This window comes from Rhinopithecus roxellana, chromosome 19 (genome assembly GCF_007565055.1).
Source record: "Rhinopithecus roxellana isolate Shanxi Qingling chromosome 19, ASM756505v1, whole genome shotgun sequence".
Lineage (NCBI taxonomy): Eukaryota > Metazoa > Chordata > Mammalia > Primates > Cercopithecidae > Rhinopithecus > Rhinopithecus roxellana.
In genome coordinates, this window is record NC_044567.1 from 16,451,490 (window position 1) to 16,469,683 (window position 18,194).

The 18,194-nt window shown below is 46.7% G+C and overlaps 1 protein-coding gene across 1 annotated transcript; it reads right to left on the minus strand.

Annotated features, from left to right (window-relative positions):
- Positions 1-8,333: 8,333 nt before the first annotated feature.
- KRT37 (keratin 37) lies at positions 8,334-12,020 on the minus strand. Its single transcript, XM_010358569.2, has 7 exons — positions 11,502-12,020; positions 11,232-11,314; positions 10,248-10,404; positions 9,740-9,901; positions 9,534-9,659; positions 9,136-9,356; positions 8,334-8,752 (listed from the first exon to the last, which is right to left on the minus strand). Exons 1-7 carry the CDS (start codon positions 11,991-11,993, stop codon positions 8,644-8,646), a joined length of 1,350 nt encoding a protein of 449 aa, XP_010356871.1. The 5' UTR covers positions 11,994-12,020; the 3' UTR covers positions 8,334-8,643.
- Between the last annotated feature and the right edge of the window lie 6,174 nt (positions 12,021-18,194).

An 18,194-nucleotide genomic window follows, 5' to 3' on the forward strand; every position in this document is an offset into this window, starting at 1 on the left:
TCAGGACCATGGTCTTGAGGTAAAGGTGAGTGAAAGGTAGGGATCTGCCCTGGAAGATGACGTTCAAGTATAAGGAAAAATAAATAGCCAGGTTCCTTTTGAAGGAAAGTAACAGAAAAAAGGTAGAAAGTTCCTTCATACAAATTGTTAGAAAACTGAGAATGAAACCTAAGTTCCAAATTGATCTTAGTGTTTGAAAACTAACACACTTTTTAATACTCCTGGGGTTAAAGACGAAATCAAATAAAAAAATTTTAAGTATTTTCAACTGGATAAAAATCAATACACGACCTATAAAACAGATGTTGGCAATTAAGACTTTCCCTTTGCATATGTGAAACAGATAAGCAGTTTGAGGAGTGAGAAAAAAAAGGCTCATAATAAAACTGATGGTTTGCAATTTTCAGGAAATAAAATTATGCTTCTGTGTACTGGAGTCTACAGGCTAATTAAGGCAGGCAGTGATTAACACTTTATGGTGTCTGTTCTCAGGGCCTCACCCACCTTCCCAGGCCTCTTTCCTTTCTGTTGACCCTCTCACCAGACTGAGTCCCTCATCACCCTTGTTTACAGAAGATACATATTCAAGAACTTTGATCTTTCATCTTTTGAAATATTTTTGCATTTCTTTGAAATGCACCTACCTTGATTGTCCATTGCTTGGGAGACTCTAGAACAAAATTTAAATTTCCTTAATCTTCAGACACACTCAGAGCATCAGAAGCTTTATGGCCTCCCTTATTTCTAAAACAAGCCAGTGACCATTTGTTCAATAAACCCTAGAAAAGGGCAGCTAGCCAGCTTCCAGTCTATGCTAACAAAGATGCTACTTTGACCCCATTCCTAAGATGAATGAATTCACCACAAGGGCCCTTGAAGCAGCAAATGTGTGTTTCAGCCGGCCCTAAAACATAGCATCTCCAGGACGAAAGGGACTTCAGGATCCTCTAGGCTAGTACCCGTTTGCTTTAAATCCCCTTTAATGGCCTTCCTCTAACTAGTCATCCAGTCCACCATTTTCCAGGAGAGCTCACACCATCAGTTCCTGTGGCTTACAAACAGCTTCCCACGCTTTGTGCAAGACACTGGTATCCAGAAAATCAACAGCAGCTAGCTCAGCCTTAAGGCACTCACATTATAGATAATTGTTAGAAAGTCTTCACAAATCTACCTTTGTGTTACCTCTCCCTATAGCTTTCTTTGGGTCATTCATTCATTCATTCAACAAATATTTATTGAGTACCTACCCTATGCCAGCCAGGGACTGAACCAGAGGCTGGCAATACATTAGCAAGTGAGTCAGAGGGTTGGCCCTGTAGTTCATTTACTCTCCAGTTCTCCCCATGGTGTACCATACAGGATAAATCTAATCATTCTGCCACATTCTCAGCTCTTTGTGGCAGATGTGAGATTTCTCACTCATGGTTCTGCATTCAGCATGGTTCTAAATCCCCTTGCCATCCCAGGAATATTCCTCTGGACACGCTCCGTGATGTAACAGTTCCTATCACTCTTAAGTGGGGGCTGTACAGTGGGATTTCTGATGAGTTTAGATTGAAAGGCTGCCAGTAGATGGCCAGAAAACCTTCTTGCCCAGGACTTTGGTGTAAACCATGCTGGTCCCACTGGCTGTTCAGCCATGACAACCAGCCAGCCACCACTTGGTCCCATATACAGTCAATGAGACCCATGGGGACCCTTCCCTGTAACTCTATACAGATGTGGGTGATATTCTCCAAGGCATGGCTTACCTTGTCCTGGTGACTTACTCTAAGTGTCTGATATTCCTGAACTCCCGTTATACCAAAGCCCTTCGCAAGGGGATGGGGAATGCAGAGATGAAAAGGAGAAATTTCTACCCTCAAAAAGCTGAGAGCAGAAAAAGAGGTCATGTAACTCAGTGGAGGGATAAGTGACTGGGCCCTAGAGCTATAGAGGAGCCATCAAAGAGACTTTGTCTGGAACTTAAGATTGGGAAGACTTGGATGGGCAGGAAAGGGGGAGACAGTTTTCCAGAAAAAGAGGATGAACAGGCCAGGCAAGGTGGCTCATGCGTGTAATCCTAGCACTTTGGGAAGGTGAGGTGAGCGGATCATGAGATCAAGAGATTGAGACCATCCTGGCCAACATGGTGAAACCCCATCTCTACTAAAAATACAAAAATTAGCTGGGTGTGGTGGCATGCGCCTGTAGTCCCAGCTACTCGGGAGGCTGAGGCAGGAGAATTGCTTGAACCCAGAAGGCGGAGGTTGGAGTGAACCGAGATCGTGCCACTGCACTCCAGACTGGGTGACAAAAAAAAAGAGGATAAACACAAGAAAACACTCAGAAACAGAGTGGGCTCAGGAGAACTGGGTACAACCTCAGAAGTGCAACAGCCAACAACAGGCCTGTCCCAAGTGCTGGATCCCCAAAGAAATGAGTTTGAATGACACAAAACGTCAACCCAAAGAGCCAAATTGCATTTCTAAAACCTGTAAGACTGAAGTTTGTACACCTCTATGCTAAAAATATTATCTGCTTCGATTTTTGTAACATCTCCACCAGCGGTTGTCAAACTTTAGCCAGCAACTCCCAGAGGGCTTGCAAAAATGCAGATTTCCAGGCCCCACGCCATAGTTTCTGATTCAAGTGGCCTGGGGTCAGGCCGGGGAGTCTCTATTTCTAACAAGTTCCCATGTGACACTGATGCTGCTGGTCTGGGGACCACCCTTGGAAGACGGAACCACTGCTCCATAGCAATAGACAAGCTTTGTGGTGACTTCATCCTAGGTAAATGAAGCACCAGGTCACAAAACAGAATTTGATGAATTCAAGAGGAGCCCGTGTTTGGATTACTGTACTTCAAATCAGTTAGCATGCAGTTTTCTCTAACGTAATAAGCAAGTTCTGTTTGTTTCCTAGTTTGCCCTTCTTTGCGGAGGTTTGTTTTAGGAAGATATCTAGGATGAAGGAGAGAGGAGAGACAAGAAGGAAAATATGAACACTGTGTTGCTTATGCCTGTGGGGAAGAGGCCAGTCCATGTGAAAAACAATGTTCGTAGAGGACAGAGAAAGGTCACATGAAGTAATATTTATTGACATCTATTATGTGCAGGGAACCAAGCTTGGCACTTGGTATACAATATTTTACTTAATTCTCTCTCACACACACACAAATCTATATGCCCAAATTAGATAGACACCTACTATGTGCCACCTACTATGTTATTTGACCACCTACTATGTTACTTGACCACCTACTATGTGCCACCAAATATTATACTATGTGCTTCCCATATCGTCGTGTCTTTTCATCCTTATAACCACACTACAAAGCAGTTACAAGTATCCCACTGTAGAGTGAAGAAAACAAAGCTCAGAGCAGTTAGGGAAGTTATCAGAGCTCACAAAGTTGGAATGGAAGTATGGGCCTTGAAATGTCAGCCCAGGGCTGCCTGACCCTGAAGTCCAAGTTCTTTCTGCTCTGCCCAGTGACCCAGAAAGGGGCAGAGAGTGGAGTCTGGACTGAAGCCCAGGCCAACACTCCTAGACACCAGCTGTCCGGCTGGATTTATTCAACAAATAGCTATGAGGTTCCCACTCTGGACCACACAACTCACCTAAAGAGCTAGAGACAGAACAGAGTCCTCCGGAGGTTTTCGAGCAGATGAAAGAGAGAATCAAAGGAGAAATTTTAGAAAATTAATCCAGTGCCTGTCAACCTAAGATAATCAAAAGGCTCAGGATCTGGTTAAGAGTTTTTGCAAGCATGGCACGTGAAAGCCATCTTCTGGGGACACAAGAACACTGAAGAATGGCAGTCAGTACTCCCAGTGCAGGGGGAAAGTGAAGATCATTTATATAGGCAGAAATAGAGGTGCCAAACAGAATTACAGCATTTTCCATACAAAGGCTAATGTACAGATGTAAGATCTGATTGACTGCTATTGATTACACTCTCGTGGGGATGCTTAACATTCTGTTGTAAAGAGGCAGCAGTCACAAGGTCCTCTTTCTCCAATGTCATTTACTCCAGGTTTGAATATAGACAAAGGAGTCTGGTTACTGTGCAGCATGTCAACACACAAGTCAGGAAGCAACAGTCCTTGCAGGAGAGAAGAAAAACAGCTATATGGCATGACCTAGTTTCCCAGGCTTAATTTTCACCTTAGCATAATAAATTTAAAAAGCCCTGACATTTCATTTTCTTTGTTTGTTTGTTTTGTTTTGTTTTGTTTTGTTTTGTTTTGTTTTTAGATGGAGTATCGCTCTGTCGCCCAGGCTGGAGTGCAGTGGTGTGATCTCGGCTCACTACAACCTTCGCCTCCTGGGTTCAAACGATTCTCCTGCCTCAGCCTCCGACGTAGCTGGGATTATAGGCATGCGCCACCATGCTCGGCTGATTTTTTATTTTTAGTAGAGACAAAGTTTCACCATGTTAGTGAGGCTGGTCTCAAACTCCTGACCTCAGGTGATCCACCCGCCTCGGCCTCCCAAAGTGCTAGGATTACAGGCATGAGCCACTGCGCCCAGCCCCATTTTTTTTTATATGCCCAGTGTGCACCCTAGAGTGGGAACACTCAGTCTCCATTTCGTATACTCTCCAGCACGTAATACAGTGCCTTGTACATAATATTTACTCAATAAATAGAACACAAAAGAGTGAAGGGCTGGTGGTGTGTGCAGAACAAATCCGGCACAGAAGAGAGAAGGCAGGAGGGGGCTCTTCCAAGAATCCAGGCAGGATGTGATGGATGCCAAAACCAGCCACCAGCAGTGCTGATGGAAAGGAAGGCACAGAGGACATAGATGCTGCAAAAGGACTCTACAAGACAGGGCGACTTACTGTACATGGGGTCAAAGGAGGAAGAGAAGCCAAAAGTGGCCCCAAGGTCACCCCCAAGTTCCTAGGACAATTGTGTGCTTCAAGGAAGCTAAGAAGTCAAAGGAAAGAGCTGGCTGGAGCGGGAGAAGCTGCATTCAGATTTGGAGAGGATGAGTGTGACATGTAGCTACCTGGGACTGGCCACTAGGGGGTCAGAGACAAAGGCCTGGGGCCAGGGTAGAGCAGCCTGGGTCACTGAGAAACCCTCCTCCTCAGATGCTAAAACATATTTACACCTGGCAGACAGGTAAAGCAGGTAGGCTTAGCCCAGGGGCTCGTACCTGAATAGGAACAGTGATTCTAACTGGGAGAGTCTGTGTATCACCCCCAACCCCCAGTGGGGCTGTGATGTTTGGAATCTCTAAAACAGATGGCAGGGAAGCTATTTTAGTTAGAGGAAGTATCATTTGAAAACAAGCATAACCTGTATTCGAAATGAGCTGTCTTTTAGTCATGATACGAGTTTGGTATTTACATTTTTGAAAGTTAAAACATTAAGTAAGAAGGCAAGGTATCTTTATATTCATTAAGTGGGAAGGCATGGTTATGAAACACTGAATTAGGAAGAAAAAAGATAAATTAAAAATGGTTCACCAAGCTGAGCTCATGAAGATTATAAGTGGCCATGAGAACAGATGAAATTGATTTTGTTCTTGGTCAGGAAGACAAAGAGAAGATGCTGAGAGGAAGGACAGGAGGATGAGGCACACACCATCAGCCTTAGGTATTGTCATGCGCATCCGTGTGAAGAGACCACCAAACAGGCTTTGTGTGAGCAACATGGCTGTTTATTTCACCTGGGTGTAGGCGGGCTGAGTCCGAAAAGAGAGTCAGCGAAGGGAGATAAGGGTGGGGCTGTTTTATAGGATTTGGGTAGGTAAAGAAAAATTACAGTCAAAGGGGGGTTGTTCTCTGGTGGGCAGGAGTGGGGGGTCACAATGTGCTCAGTGGGGGAACTTTTTGAGCCAGGATGAGCCAGGAAAAGGAATTTCACAAGATAATATCATCGGTTAAGGCAAGGACTGGCCATTTTCACTTCTTTTGTGGTGGAATGTCATCGGTTAAGGCGGGGCAGGGCATTTGCACTTCTTTTGTGATTCTTCGGTTACTTCAGGCCACCTGGGCTTATATGTGCAAGTCACAGGGGATGCGATGGCTTGGCTTGGGCTCAGAGGCCTGACAGGTATCACATATCATCGTCTACAAAAAAAACTATACAAATAAAAAATGTTCCTGTTCAGGAAAGTCCAGAAATTCACTTTGATCTTCTTGGCTTCCCAGTGTAGACAGTGGTGGGGGCAGGAGTGTGCCCTTCCCCAGAGCTCTCTCAGTGACTGCAGTGTCCACCCCAGTGGCCTGCAGCTGTTCACCCTTTCTCCTTTCCACTTTGCTGGAATTTGTGAGAAATGGCATTTGGTGTCAAACAATACATAAGTGCATGGGCATCATGAGCCCCAACTGGTGTTAACCACGCGAAGGCTGGGAAGAAATATCACACGTCAGCCCACAGGCAGTGCAGGATTGGTGAACTGAAGATAGACGGGCTCAGCACTAGGTGGCTCAGAACCAGATGTGGCCCCCAACCAAGGAAGCAGAAGCCTCGGGGGAAGGAAAATAAGAGACACCTGGTTGCAATTATTGTGGCCAAAGCAAAGCCTCTTGGGCCACATTCAGGGCTATATCCATCCAGTCAGTGAGAGTATAGAGGCAGAGAGGCATAGAATGTCCAGTCGGGAGAATCACTTGCAAGAAGAGATGTCTGGGATTTGGTACCAGAGGGAGCCCTGAGCTCTCAGGCTAGGATAATGAATGTGAGTAAAGCCCCAGGGTCCAGGTGTCCTGACTGGGCTGGTAACCCACCTGCCAGCTTCTAGCCTTCATTTTCTGTGTACCTGAGTGGCACCTCCTACCACACCTAGCCATGGTACCTAACAGGTAGAGCTTGTCAAGGGTGTGACCTGGCCAAGAAAGGTGGGGACAGGCCGGATCTCCACAATCCCATCACACTGAGGGTCAGGGAGGGTCACAGCCACTTCTTAAAACATGACTCTTGTGGGTTCCTCATTAGAAGAGCCCACAAGAGCCCACCAAACAGTCTTGTCCTCTGACAGCCCAATGAATGCTTTTCTGGATTCAGTTAGGCTACTTGGAGTGAGAAACAGGCCTCATGACTACAGAAGGTGACTTTTATTACTGCGTATACATGAACAAGGAGTATGGCCAAACTTCCCAGCCACCAACATAGAAATCTAGGGCCCCAGTGCTGAGAGTGGGTTCTGCTACTATCTCTTCACCTCCTTTTTCTCTCTGGGAGGAAGAGACTGTACCTGCTGGTTCGTGGGGAGCCTCAATAAACCAACATCTACTGAACACCTTCTAGATGCCAGGAACATTAGATACATTACCCCTTAACCACAGTGAGAGGTAAATACAACTATCCTACTTCCACAAACGAGGAATAGGTTTCAAGAGAGTGCAGCGACCTGGCCAACTACACTCAGCAAGGCGGGTTCAAATCTCACTTCAGAGTCACGAAGGTGGGATTTGAATCCAAGTTTCCCTGACCCTAGAGAAGATCCACCTCCACCACACTATGCTACCACGAAGAAGGACCAGTTTTTCATTGCTCTTTGCACCAGGGCACGTGGATGACCTGAGACCCAAGAGTTTCATTCTTCTGGACATACTTGGTGCTTGCCATAAACTGACTAGCATGGCGTGGGAGGCAGCAGCCTCTCCAGGCTGCTCCTCCACCTGCTCATAACCACGTCTGGCTGTGAACCACCTTGGCCTGTGCCAGAGCCACATCCGAGAGGCAGGCAGAGACTTGGAGTGCTCTAATGGCAGCAGCAGCCCTCACCGCCAGCACCTCCAAGACAGCAGCAGAATAGACAGCAGACACGTCAGTGGCAGCGTCTCTCTAGAGAAAACTACAGCCTGGAAGTGACCCAGGACCAAGACCCCAGGCTCCAGTGCCCAGTCTGGGCCTCTACATTTGGGAGAGTGGGCGGGAACTCCATGGCTCCGTGAAAGGGGCCAACTGGAGTGAGAGGAAAAACTTGGCAACTTGGCCCAGGCAATTCTCAACACGACCTTCCTTTGACAAGATTAGAACGCTAAGTGATGTGATTTTGCTCTTGGACAAAATACCAAGAGGCTGAAGATGCCAAAAGCATGGTAGGGACATGTTAGCTCTGAGTTGTTTTGAAAGAATTCAAACTTGGCAACGAGCATCACTTCCTTCCACCAGTCTGTAGGGATCCCTGGGCAAGGTGAATACACATCCAATGTCAGGAAAGGACCTTCATCCAGAGGCCCCAGAGCACTGCAGGGAGCTCCTGGAAGCAAGATGTCAGGGCCAGTGAGGACACAGGACCTGACGACCAGGACTCTCTGACACTTCACATACAACCAACACCAGGGGGGACAGCACTTGGTGCAGGAAAGAGGTTTATTGACCATTTAATGCAGGGAACCCAGTGACATTTTAGGAGATTCTGAAACACTGGAATAGAACCAAAAGAACCAAGAAGAGACACTGGGAAAAAGAATCACTTTCATGGAAGATAATTACAATATTTCAGCAACAACAAAAAATACAGCTTAGAGGCATAGGCAGGGAGACACTCCTTGGAAGTGTCTGCTACCCGTTGATTTAGGGAAAATGCCTCAGTGAGTCTGGTCTTTCTGGAAGGAAGACTGAGCAAGGTGAAGGCACTCCTGACCCCAGTGCAACCAGCCTCAACCTTCTGCACAGGAACTTCGGACCTTCAGAATCATCTCCCCATGCTGGCTCCATGGCCAGAGGGAGACCCACCGGTGACAGGGCCACAGCTTGGACAAGAAGTACAGGAGGCAGGCGTGGAGCAGGGATTGCAGGGGAGTCTGCAGGGAGAGAAAGAAGAAGAGTTACATTAAAAAGATGTTTCAGTGATTGATGGACAAGGGTAAGACCAGGGTGAAGGCTGGGCCTGCCACCAACAAGGCACACAGACCAGAGAATCTATACCAACAGTTCTTTCATCTGTGTCTTTCCACATCCAGGAGTCCTTGGGGAAGACTTGGTTTAGGGACCTGGCTATCATTTAGAGAACATTTTCTCAATAATCCAGTCTGCACAGACCAGGAGAGGTTAATGAGTCACTGAGCAGGAAAGCACAGAAAGGCTTGTTTATTAAGATGATATCTTCTGCAAGCACTTCCATCACCTCTGAGGAATTGCCTGACAGTCATGTATGTGGTTTAAGAATTGCCCAGATTACACATACTTGCAGTCCTCGCTCTCCAGAAGGTTCCGGTACGTGGCAATCTCGTTCTCCAGCCGGGCCTTCACGTCCAGCAGCACCTGGTACTCCTGGTTCTGCCGCTCCAGGTCAGCCCGGATCTCGGACAGCTGCTCCTCCACGTTGCTGATGAGGCTCTGCATCTGGGCCAGCTCCGTGCCGAAGCGGTCCTCAGCTTCACACAGGGAGTTCTGCAGACAGTCCTTCTGTAGTGGGAAATAAGGGGATGAAATATGCAAGGCCCCCAGGGAAACTGTTACATGCCCCAAATTTTGATGGTGATAACAGGTGGGAGAAACCTGGGTGGTGAGACCTCCAAAATAAAAGGCTACTAGGCCATGGCACGGGGCATTTGCAGTGCGGTGAGGGTGAAGGACACATACCAAGGTGTGCTGGGCTTGGCGCTCCACCTCCAGGGCATTCACCGTGCATCTCAGCTCCAGGATCTCCGACTGGCAGCACTGCAGCTCCTCGGAGCAGGACATGGCCTGCAGGCTGATGCCTTCAGACTGGAGCACAGAGAGACATAGTCACCTCCCTGCCCAGATGGAGGCCAGGTACCCCCTGCTTCTGTACCTCCTCCGTTCACCTGGGCTTGGAACCACTGTTCCACATCCTGGCGATTGGTCTCCACCATGGCCTCGTACTGAGCCCGCATCTCCCCCAGCACCCTGTTCAGGTCAATGGTGGGCTCAATGTCCAGCTCGATCCGGAGCTTCTCCCCCAGCTGACTCCTCAGAATCTTTACTTCCTACAGAAAGGAGGAAGGGACAGATAGCCTGCATGAGGAAAGGGCCTTTGATGGAGCAGAGAGCACCAGGACCCCGCCCCTGCAAACAGTAGGAGGGGAGTCTCACACACAAGCAAATGGGAAAGTCTTGCTGAGAGTGCAGTGGGGAGAGCCCACCTGGACACCTTCCTTGTGCCCAAGGCAAGTCTGCACTTTTTCCACAGAGGCCCTCTGGACCCTCAGACCCCCCTCAGTCCTGCATCCTGATGCCAGCTGAGCCCAGACAATGCTCTGAGAGCCCAGGGGCCAGGGAACTCCCCTGTCTGCCCAGTGCCCTCCCCGGGAGTCTGAGCGGCCAGGGCCACACCTGCTCATGGTTGCTCTTGAGGGAGAGCTGCTCCTCCTTCAGGGACTCCTGCTGGGCCTCCAGGTCAGCCTTGGCCAGGGTCGCGTCATCCAGGAGCTTCTGCGTCCCACACTTGTCTGCCTCTACCAGCTGGCGCAGGGAGCGCTCACTCTCCAGCCTTCCGTCACGGGAGGTACAGGGTCAACAAGAATGCCCCAAGAGCCCCTCTCGTCTGCCCTGCCTTCCACCTCCCACACCACCTTGGATCCTCATTTGTTCACATGGGCAACATACACTATGCTCAACCCTGTAGCTACAGAGTTTGTAGTCAGGACATTATGCCCATTGACCACATGGAAGACTGAGGCTCAGAAGCAAAACATGAGTTTTTCAGAATTCTATGCCCGGTTAATAGTAAATGCACGGACTCATCCTAAGTGTTCTGACTTCAAATGTAGCATTTATTCTGCCATAATGGGAGTCATTTGGCCAGGAAAAAAGAATGGCTAAAAATAAGACTCCGGATCTTCTGTTTGCTGCTTTTCCTCTTTGGTTCGTTATTTCTCATTGTTTTCCTGCTTTTCCCATTCATTCAAGCCCAACTCTTGCTACCAAGGAGCTTCAATGACAATTCCTCCAGCTGATGGATTTGGCCAAGAGTCAGTGAGTCTAGCAACAACCTATGCATTGACAGTTTATTTTTGTGATGACTCAATTTTACTTCTGATTGAAAAGCAAAATCCTCTTATCTTCTAGATGTGGGAGAAAATGACATAGGCTCTAACCAATCTAGACTATAGCCCTTCTTTTCCTTTTAATTCTTATATTCTCTTTCCTCCTATATAATGACCATTTCTAGCAATAGGCTAATTTAAGGTTTGGAGAGAAATATTCTTCTAGTCAAAAACTGTTTTTGAACACCTATAATATGGGCTGAGTAATGGGGCAGGCCCTTGGAAATACAGCAGGAGAGAAGTCACACTGGCCCTCCTCGGCCTGACTTACTTGATCCTAAAGTCATCAGCAGCCAGCTTGGCATTGTCAATTTGTACAATCAGCCTGGCATTCTCGGTCTTGCTGCACAGGATCTGAGGAAAACGGAAAGACGGTTCACACACAAAGCATCATACTCTAAGCTCTCACTCCACGTGTGGTGTCTACGCTCATGTCCAAGAGAAACCAAGAACCCAAAGCTCTCTGGATCTTATGTGGATTCCTCCTGCGAAGGCTTCTGCTTTCTCAGACCCAGCATGCCCAGGCGATCCCACACCTCACCTTCTGCTGGAGCTCCTCGATGGTGCGGAAGTAGGACTGGTAGTCCGGGCACACAGTGGACTCGTGGCACTTGCTCCTCTCGCGGAGTGTGGCCTCCAGCTCTGCGTTCTCCCGCTCCAGCTGGCGCACCTTCTCCAGGTAGTTGGCCAGGCGGTCGTTCAGGAACTGCATGGTCTCCTTCTCATGGCCATTCAGGGTGTTTTCACCATAGGCCCCACAGATTCCGATGTTGCCAGGAATGTGACAGGTCCCTGGCAAGGGACAAGCATTGTGGCAGGTCGGGGGCAGACAGAGGCTGGGGCGGCCCAGGGGAGTCGACCCCACGCGGACTCGGTTGGCATGTGCCACGTTGGCCAAAAGGCACATGGGGGCAACATTGGCCTCTGCCCTGGGCTGGCACCCAACGTCGATGGGAGAGACAGAGACATTTCTTGTTCCAGGAGCCATGGTACAAACCAGAGGGCATGAGGAGCTGCTGTAGGAGGAGGTCATGGTGTAGGACTGAGGCTGCACAGGAGCTTCAGATCAGCTGGAAAGGCTGAGCCACTGAGACTGAAGCCTCCTCTCCTCCCAGCCCTTTTATACCCCGTCCTGGGTGGGTGTTGGCTCCAATGCTTTGACCTCCTGCCTTGATTATTTACCTGTTGTGGTGCCATCATCCTGTTACTCAGCTGCTGAGTTTACCATGAAAAGTTTCTCAGCTCATTAAAGCAATGTTGACGAATCTGAGATGCCTCTTGGCTCTTTGAAATCAGGTTGGCTGCTGGTGGGAAGTCAGAGATTCATTGTTTCTGCTCAACAAACACAAGCAGTTGATTCAGGCCCCAAATGCTCTCTCTGGACTATGGTCTCTGTGGATGTGGTCACAATGAAGGCCCAAATCTTTCCGTCAGTAATTTGTGTAGCAGGAGAGACAGAGAACCAATGGGACCCAGTGGCTCTTTCGCCTGTGCAAGACTCAATCAGCCTTTCCTTTGAAGAGAAAATATCAGTTAATAAAACCAATGCATCTACTGATATTTGACGGTTGAGAGGCACCTTTTTTTCTTTCTTCTTTCACATTGCATACTCCCCTGAGAAGCAATAAAACATCCAGAAGCATTGGTGCTAACTAAGTCTTGGTTGACTAGTCAGAATCAGCTATTCATTCATTTGCTCATTCATTCATCGCTTCAGCATGTTTCCTGAATATCCCCCATAACTCAGGCAGTGTTCTGGTTGCTGGACACGCAGTGTTCCCTGTTCATCAGGAGTAAACGATGCCACTGAAATGTCTGGGTGTTCTACACAAACTTGAATGAGAACCATAGATCAACAAGAGTTAGTGAAAGACAAGGGATCTATACTTCTGGCCAAGGAAGTATCTAGAAAGAAACTACTAACAAACAAAGAAAAATCTTATTTGATCCAGGAAAGGGAGATTGGGCGCAGAGCTCAAGCGGTATTCAAACAAAAGGTCCAGAACTAACGTTGATTGAGTACATGGGTGTGCTAGGCATTCTACTGTGTCCTTCCCTATCTAACCCTTACCACCTATGAGGTGGTTACTCATTGCCTCCATGCACAGACGAGAAAACTAGAGTGAAGTACATTTTCTGATTGACAGTTAGTAAACTGTCAAAGGCTCGATTCAGCCTCATGTCTGCTAGGCTCATTCTCTTTTCACTTCACCATGGCCCCCGGTGAGAACAACTGTGTCATTGCCCCGTCAGTGCTGGGCCTAAGGGGAGGGAAAGAAGAGGCTTAGTTACTGGGCGAGAAATTGTGGTGAAAAGAAAATTACTGAAGGTCTTTGTGTTCCAGCAAAGGAAAATATTTAAATACTATGGCAGTGAGGACAAGAAATGCACATTAAAAAATTAAATGAGACCAGGCATGGTGGCTCACGCCTGTAATCCCTGCACTTTGGGAGGCCAAGGCAGGCGAATCACCTGAGGTCAGGAGTTCGAGACTAGCCTGACCAACATGGAGAAACCTGGTCTCTACTGAAAATACAAAATTAGCCGGGCATGGTGGTGCATGCCTGTAGTCCCAGCTACTCAGGAGGCTGAGGCAGGAGAATTGCTTGAACCCGGGAGGTAGAGGTTTCAGTGAGCCAAGATTGTGCCATTGCACTCCAGCCTGTGCAACAAGAGTGAAACTTTGTCTCAAAAAAAAAAAAGAAGTTACACTAGTTTGTAACATATGCATCATTTAAGACAGGGTGCGTTCTGAGAAATGTGTTGTTAGGAGATTTCTTCATTGTGGAAACATTATAGAGTGAACTCACACAAACCTAGATGGTAGAGCCTACTACACACTAGACTGTATATAGTACAGCCTATAGTGTCTGGCTACAAACCTGTATAGCATGTTGCTGTACTGAGTATCACAGTCAACTGTAACACAGTAGTATTTGTGTATCTAAACATAGAAAAGGTAATGCATTGCACTACACCGTTATAACCACTTCGACTTCACTAGACAACAGGAATTTTCAGCACCATTATAATCTTGTGGGACCACTGCCCGTATATGTGGTCTGTCATTGACAAAAACATTCTGACTGTATATCCCAAATCCCTGAGATTTCCAGTGGAGCTGGAGAACAAGTCAACCAGTGGCAGTGTGGCCAGGAGTCATCCCTCCCAAGTGGTAGAGGGAAACCAGACGGACCATGGGACAAGCTCTAAAAGAGTATAAATAACCTCTTTTAAAAAAAAAAAAAAATCCCAATTAGTGTGAAAGTAAATGGCTGATACTAGTAGCCAAACCTTAAATCTTTGAAATTGACATACTGGAAATGAGCCATTATTAAGATTTTAAATGAAAATAATAGGATTTAGACATAAAATAGGAAGCAAAATACAGTAAACTGAAATAGTGTAGCCAAATATGCATCAAATATGCATTCCCTTCAGCTACGCTTTTATAAGTTTTAAAGAATCTTAGAAGACGGTTGGGTGCAGGTCTTAATATTGGGAAGCAACAACTTTGGGGGTGAATTTACTTGAATGGATTACAAATTGCATTGTTACACAGCTAAAAAACTTTATGTATGAAAAATGATAATAGCCTTACACTGAGTACAAATAATACTTTAAAGTATGTGAAGATGTGAGCATCTGTTATGTTACTTGTGAAAGAAAAAGTTTAGGGTTTTTTTCCATATGTTATTGGGGTACAGGTGGTATTTTTTCCATAATTGATGGGGTTTTTTTTTCATAAGTATTGGGGTACAGGTGGGTTATATGAGTAAGTTCTTTAGTAGTGATTTGTGAGATTTTGGTGCACCCATCACCCAGGCAGTATACACTGCATCCTATTTGTAGTCTTTTATCCTTCACCCCCTCCCCCCAAGTTCCCAAAGTCCATTGTATCATTCTTAGGCCTTTGCATCCTCACAGCTTAGCTCCTACATATCAGTGAGAATATACGATGTTTGGTTTTCCATTCCTGAGTTACTTCACTTAGAATAATAGTCTCCAATCTCATCCAGGTCGCTGCAAATGCCATTAATTCATGCTTTTTTTTTTTTTTTTTTTTTCTTTTTTTGAGACGAAGTCTTGCTCTGTCGCCCAGGCTGGAGTGCAGTGGCCGGATCTCAGCTCACTGCAACCTCCGCCTCCCGGGTTCACGCCATTCTCCTGCCTTAGCCTCCCGAGTAGCTGGGACTACAGGTGCCTGCCACCTCGCCCGGCTAATTTTTTGTATTTTTAGTAGACACGGGGTTTCACCGTGTTAGCCAGGATGATCTCAATCTCCTGACCTCGTGATCCGCCCGTCTCGGCCTCCCAAAGTGCTGGGATTACAAGCTTGAGCCACCGCGCCCGGCCTAATTCATGCTTTTTATGGCTAGGTAGTATTTCATCATATATATGTACTACAGTTTCTTTTTTTTTTTCTTCTTCTTTTTTTTTAGGTAGAGTTTCACTCTTGTAACCCTGGCTGGAGTGCAGTGGCACCATCTCAGCTCACTGCAACCTCCGCCTCCCAGGTTCAAGTGATTCTCCTGCCTCAGACTCCCGAGTAGCTGGGATTACAGGTGCTGCAACCATGCCCGGCTAATTTTTGTATTTTTAGTAGAGAAGGGGTTTCACCGTGTTGGCCAGGCTGGTCTTGAACTCCTGACCTCAGATGATCCACCCACCTTGTCCTCCCAAAGTGCTGGGATTACAGGTGTGAGCCACTGTACCCGGCCCACAGTTTCTTTATCCACTTGTTGATGGATGGGCATTTGGGTTGGTTCCGCGATTTTGCAATTGTGAATTGTGCTTCTTAAAATGTGTGTGTGCAAGTATCTTTTTTGCATAATGACTTCCCTTCCTCTGAGTAGATACCCAGTGGTGGGATTGCTGGATCAAATGGTAGATCTACCTTTCGTTCTTTAAGGGATCTGCACACTGTTTTCCATAGTGGCTGTATAGTTTCCATTCCCACCAGCAGTGTAGAAGTGTCCCTTGATCGCCGCACCCATGCCAACATCTACTGTTTTTGATTTTTTGATTATGGTCATTCTTGTAGGAGCAAGGTGGTATCGCATTGTGATTTTGATTTGTATTTCCCTGATCATTAGTGATGTTGAGCATTTTTTTTAAAGTTTATATACATATCTTTTGAAGTATTGAAAGGAAACTAGTACTTTACATTCTTTATCATATCATGTTTTGTAATTGTTGAATATGTTCCTGTTTATTTTTCTATGTTCTGTTGTGTAGCCTTAAGAAGTGTTTCAAAAAAAACAAACATATCTGAATGCATAAAATAAGAGTAAATGCCCTACAAGGTGTCATGCTGCATTATATATAAAACTGTGTGCATATATTTTTTAAGAGCATAAATACATCTTTGCTCTGAGAAAAAGTTGAACAAGCATCCCATGAAAACCACAAGGGAGTCAGGGGATGTGGGTGTTGATGAAACCTGGGCTCTTGGAATTCTCTCAAGAAGAAATAAGGGGTCTGGAATTCTTCCCAAGAGAAAAACCCACTCTGGGTCAGCTGTGGCTCCAGCGGCCCTGAGGTCAGCCATGACTCATGCTTTACTGGGACAATCCTTAGAAGGCCTCTTCCTGCCAGGCCATCCCTCAGAGGCCTCTGGGTGAAATTTGCATTTTCCATCTTCAAAGACCCCTTTGTTCCTATCTTCCACCTCAACACATAGCATCACTATAATCCAGAGAATTGAAGCATTAAAATTGTTCCCTTTGATTTGCTAAATAGGAAGCATCTCTTGACCCTATCCTCTGGCAGGATTTTATCCCATTGGCTAAAATCGTGGTTCCTTCTGTCTCAGAACATATGACACTAGTTATTTCTTAAGCATCACAGCTGAAGTTTTGCATCCTTTGCATCCTGACACGCCTCTCCAAAGCTTGATTTCTGTCCCTGGCTTGGGCTCTGCATCGTCCATTTTGCATAATGACATAGACACTGCCTGTCCTTTGTAAAGCAGAGGGCTCTTCTGATTTTCTTTGGTCTCAGAGGAACTGGCAGTAGGTGGAAGGCACGAGGCAGGTGTCTGGGATGTACTCAGCTGTGCAGGTGGGAAAGAGCCCATCCTTGACATCGCAGATGATCAACTGAGCCTCCTCTTGCTCCTCCCTTTTTTTTTTTTTTAACCTTGAGACAAAGTCTCGCTCTCTCACCCAGGCTGTAGTGCAATGGCACGATCTCGGCCCACTGCAACTTCCACCTCCCGGGTTCAAATGATTCTCCTGTCTCAGCCTCCTGAGTAGCTAGGATTGCAGGCGCCCACCACCACACCCAGCTAATTTTTGTATTTTTAGTAGAGACGGGGTTTCACCATGTTGGCCAGGCTGGTCTCGAACTCCTGACCTCGTGATCCACCCACCTCAGCCTCCCAAAGTGCTGAGATTACAAGCTTGAGCCACTGCACCCGGCCCTTTTGCTCCTCTTTAAAAAGAGCTCCTGGCCCCTGAAAACAAACATATATGCCAAGTTGTATGAAGGGAAGTATCAGAGATGAAGAGAGAAGAGAGAGGTAGTCCTGCAGCCCTCCTTCCTTCACAGGGGCCACCTCTTCTCTTAAGGAGTAAAAGATCTTGAGCTATAATCTGTCTTCAGGCAGAGGGGAGACACTGGGTTCAGAACAGCATCACTTGGTGCCATGCCGCAGAACTCAGAGACCATTCTGATGCATCTCTGAATGAGAGAGAAGCAGAGGCACTGGGCGGCCCACAGGGTGTGAGTCTAATCTGCAGCCACCTGCTCCAGCTGCAGGGGAAAAATTCTGAAGACAGCTAAGGAAACAGGGGCTACCCACACACCGCATCCTGATGTGAATTACGCCAGGAAAACACCTGCAAAGCACTACCAGGGTGTGTCCTGATACCACGGTGCCTGCAAGGCTCTCAGACATGCTGGGTGAGAGCGCAGTCTGAGGAAAGATACCCCACAACATCTTTATGATTTCAAAAGTCCACCTCAGCAGACTTTGAAACAAACAAAAAAAAGTCCCTATTTTCTTTTCTATTAAATAGGATTTTAAAATCTAGTTACTTGGGAAACTTTGGTTTGATTTTAAGTATTTTTTAAATTATTATTCTGCTTTATTCTTTCTTTTTTTTTTTTTTTTTTTTTTTTTTTGAGGTGGAGTTTTGCTCTTGTTGCTCAGGCTGGAGAGCAGTGGTCTGATCTTGGCTCACTGCAACCTCCACCTCCTGGGTTCAAGAGATTCTCCTGCCTCAGCCTC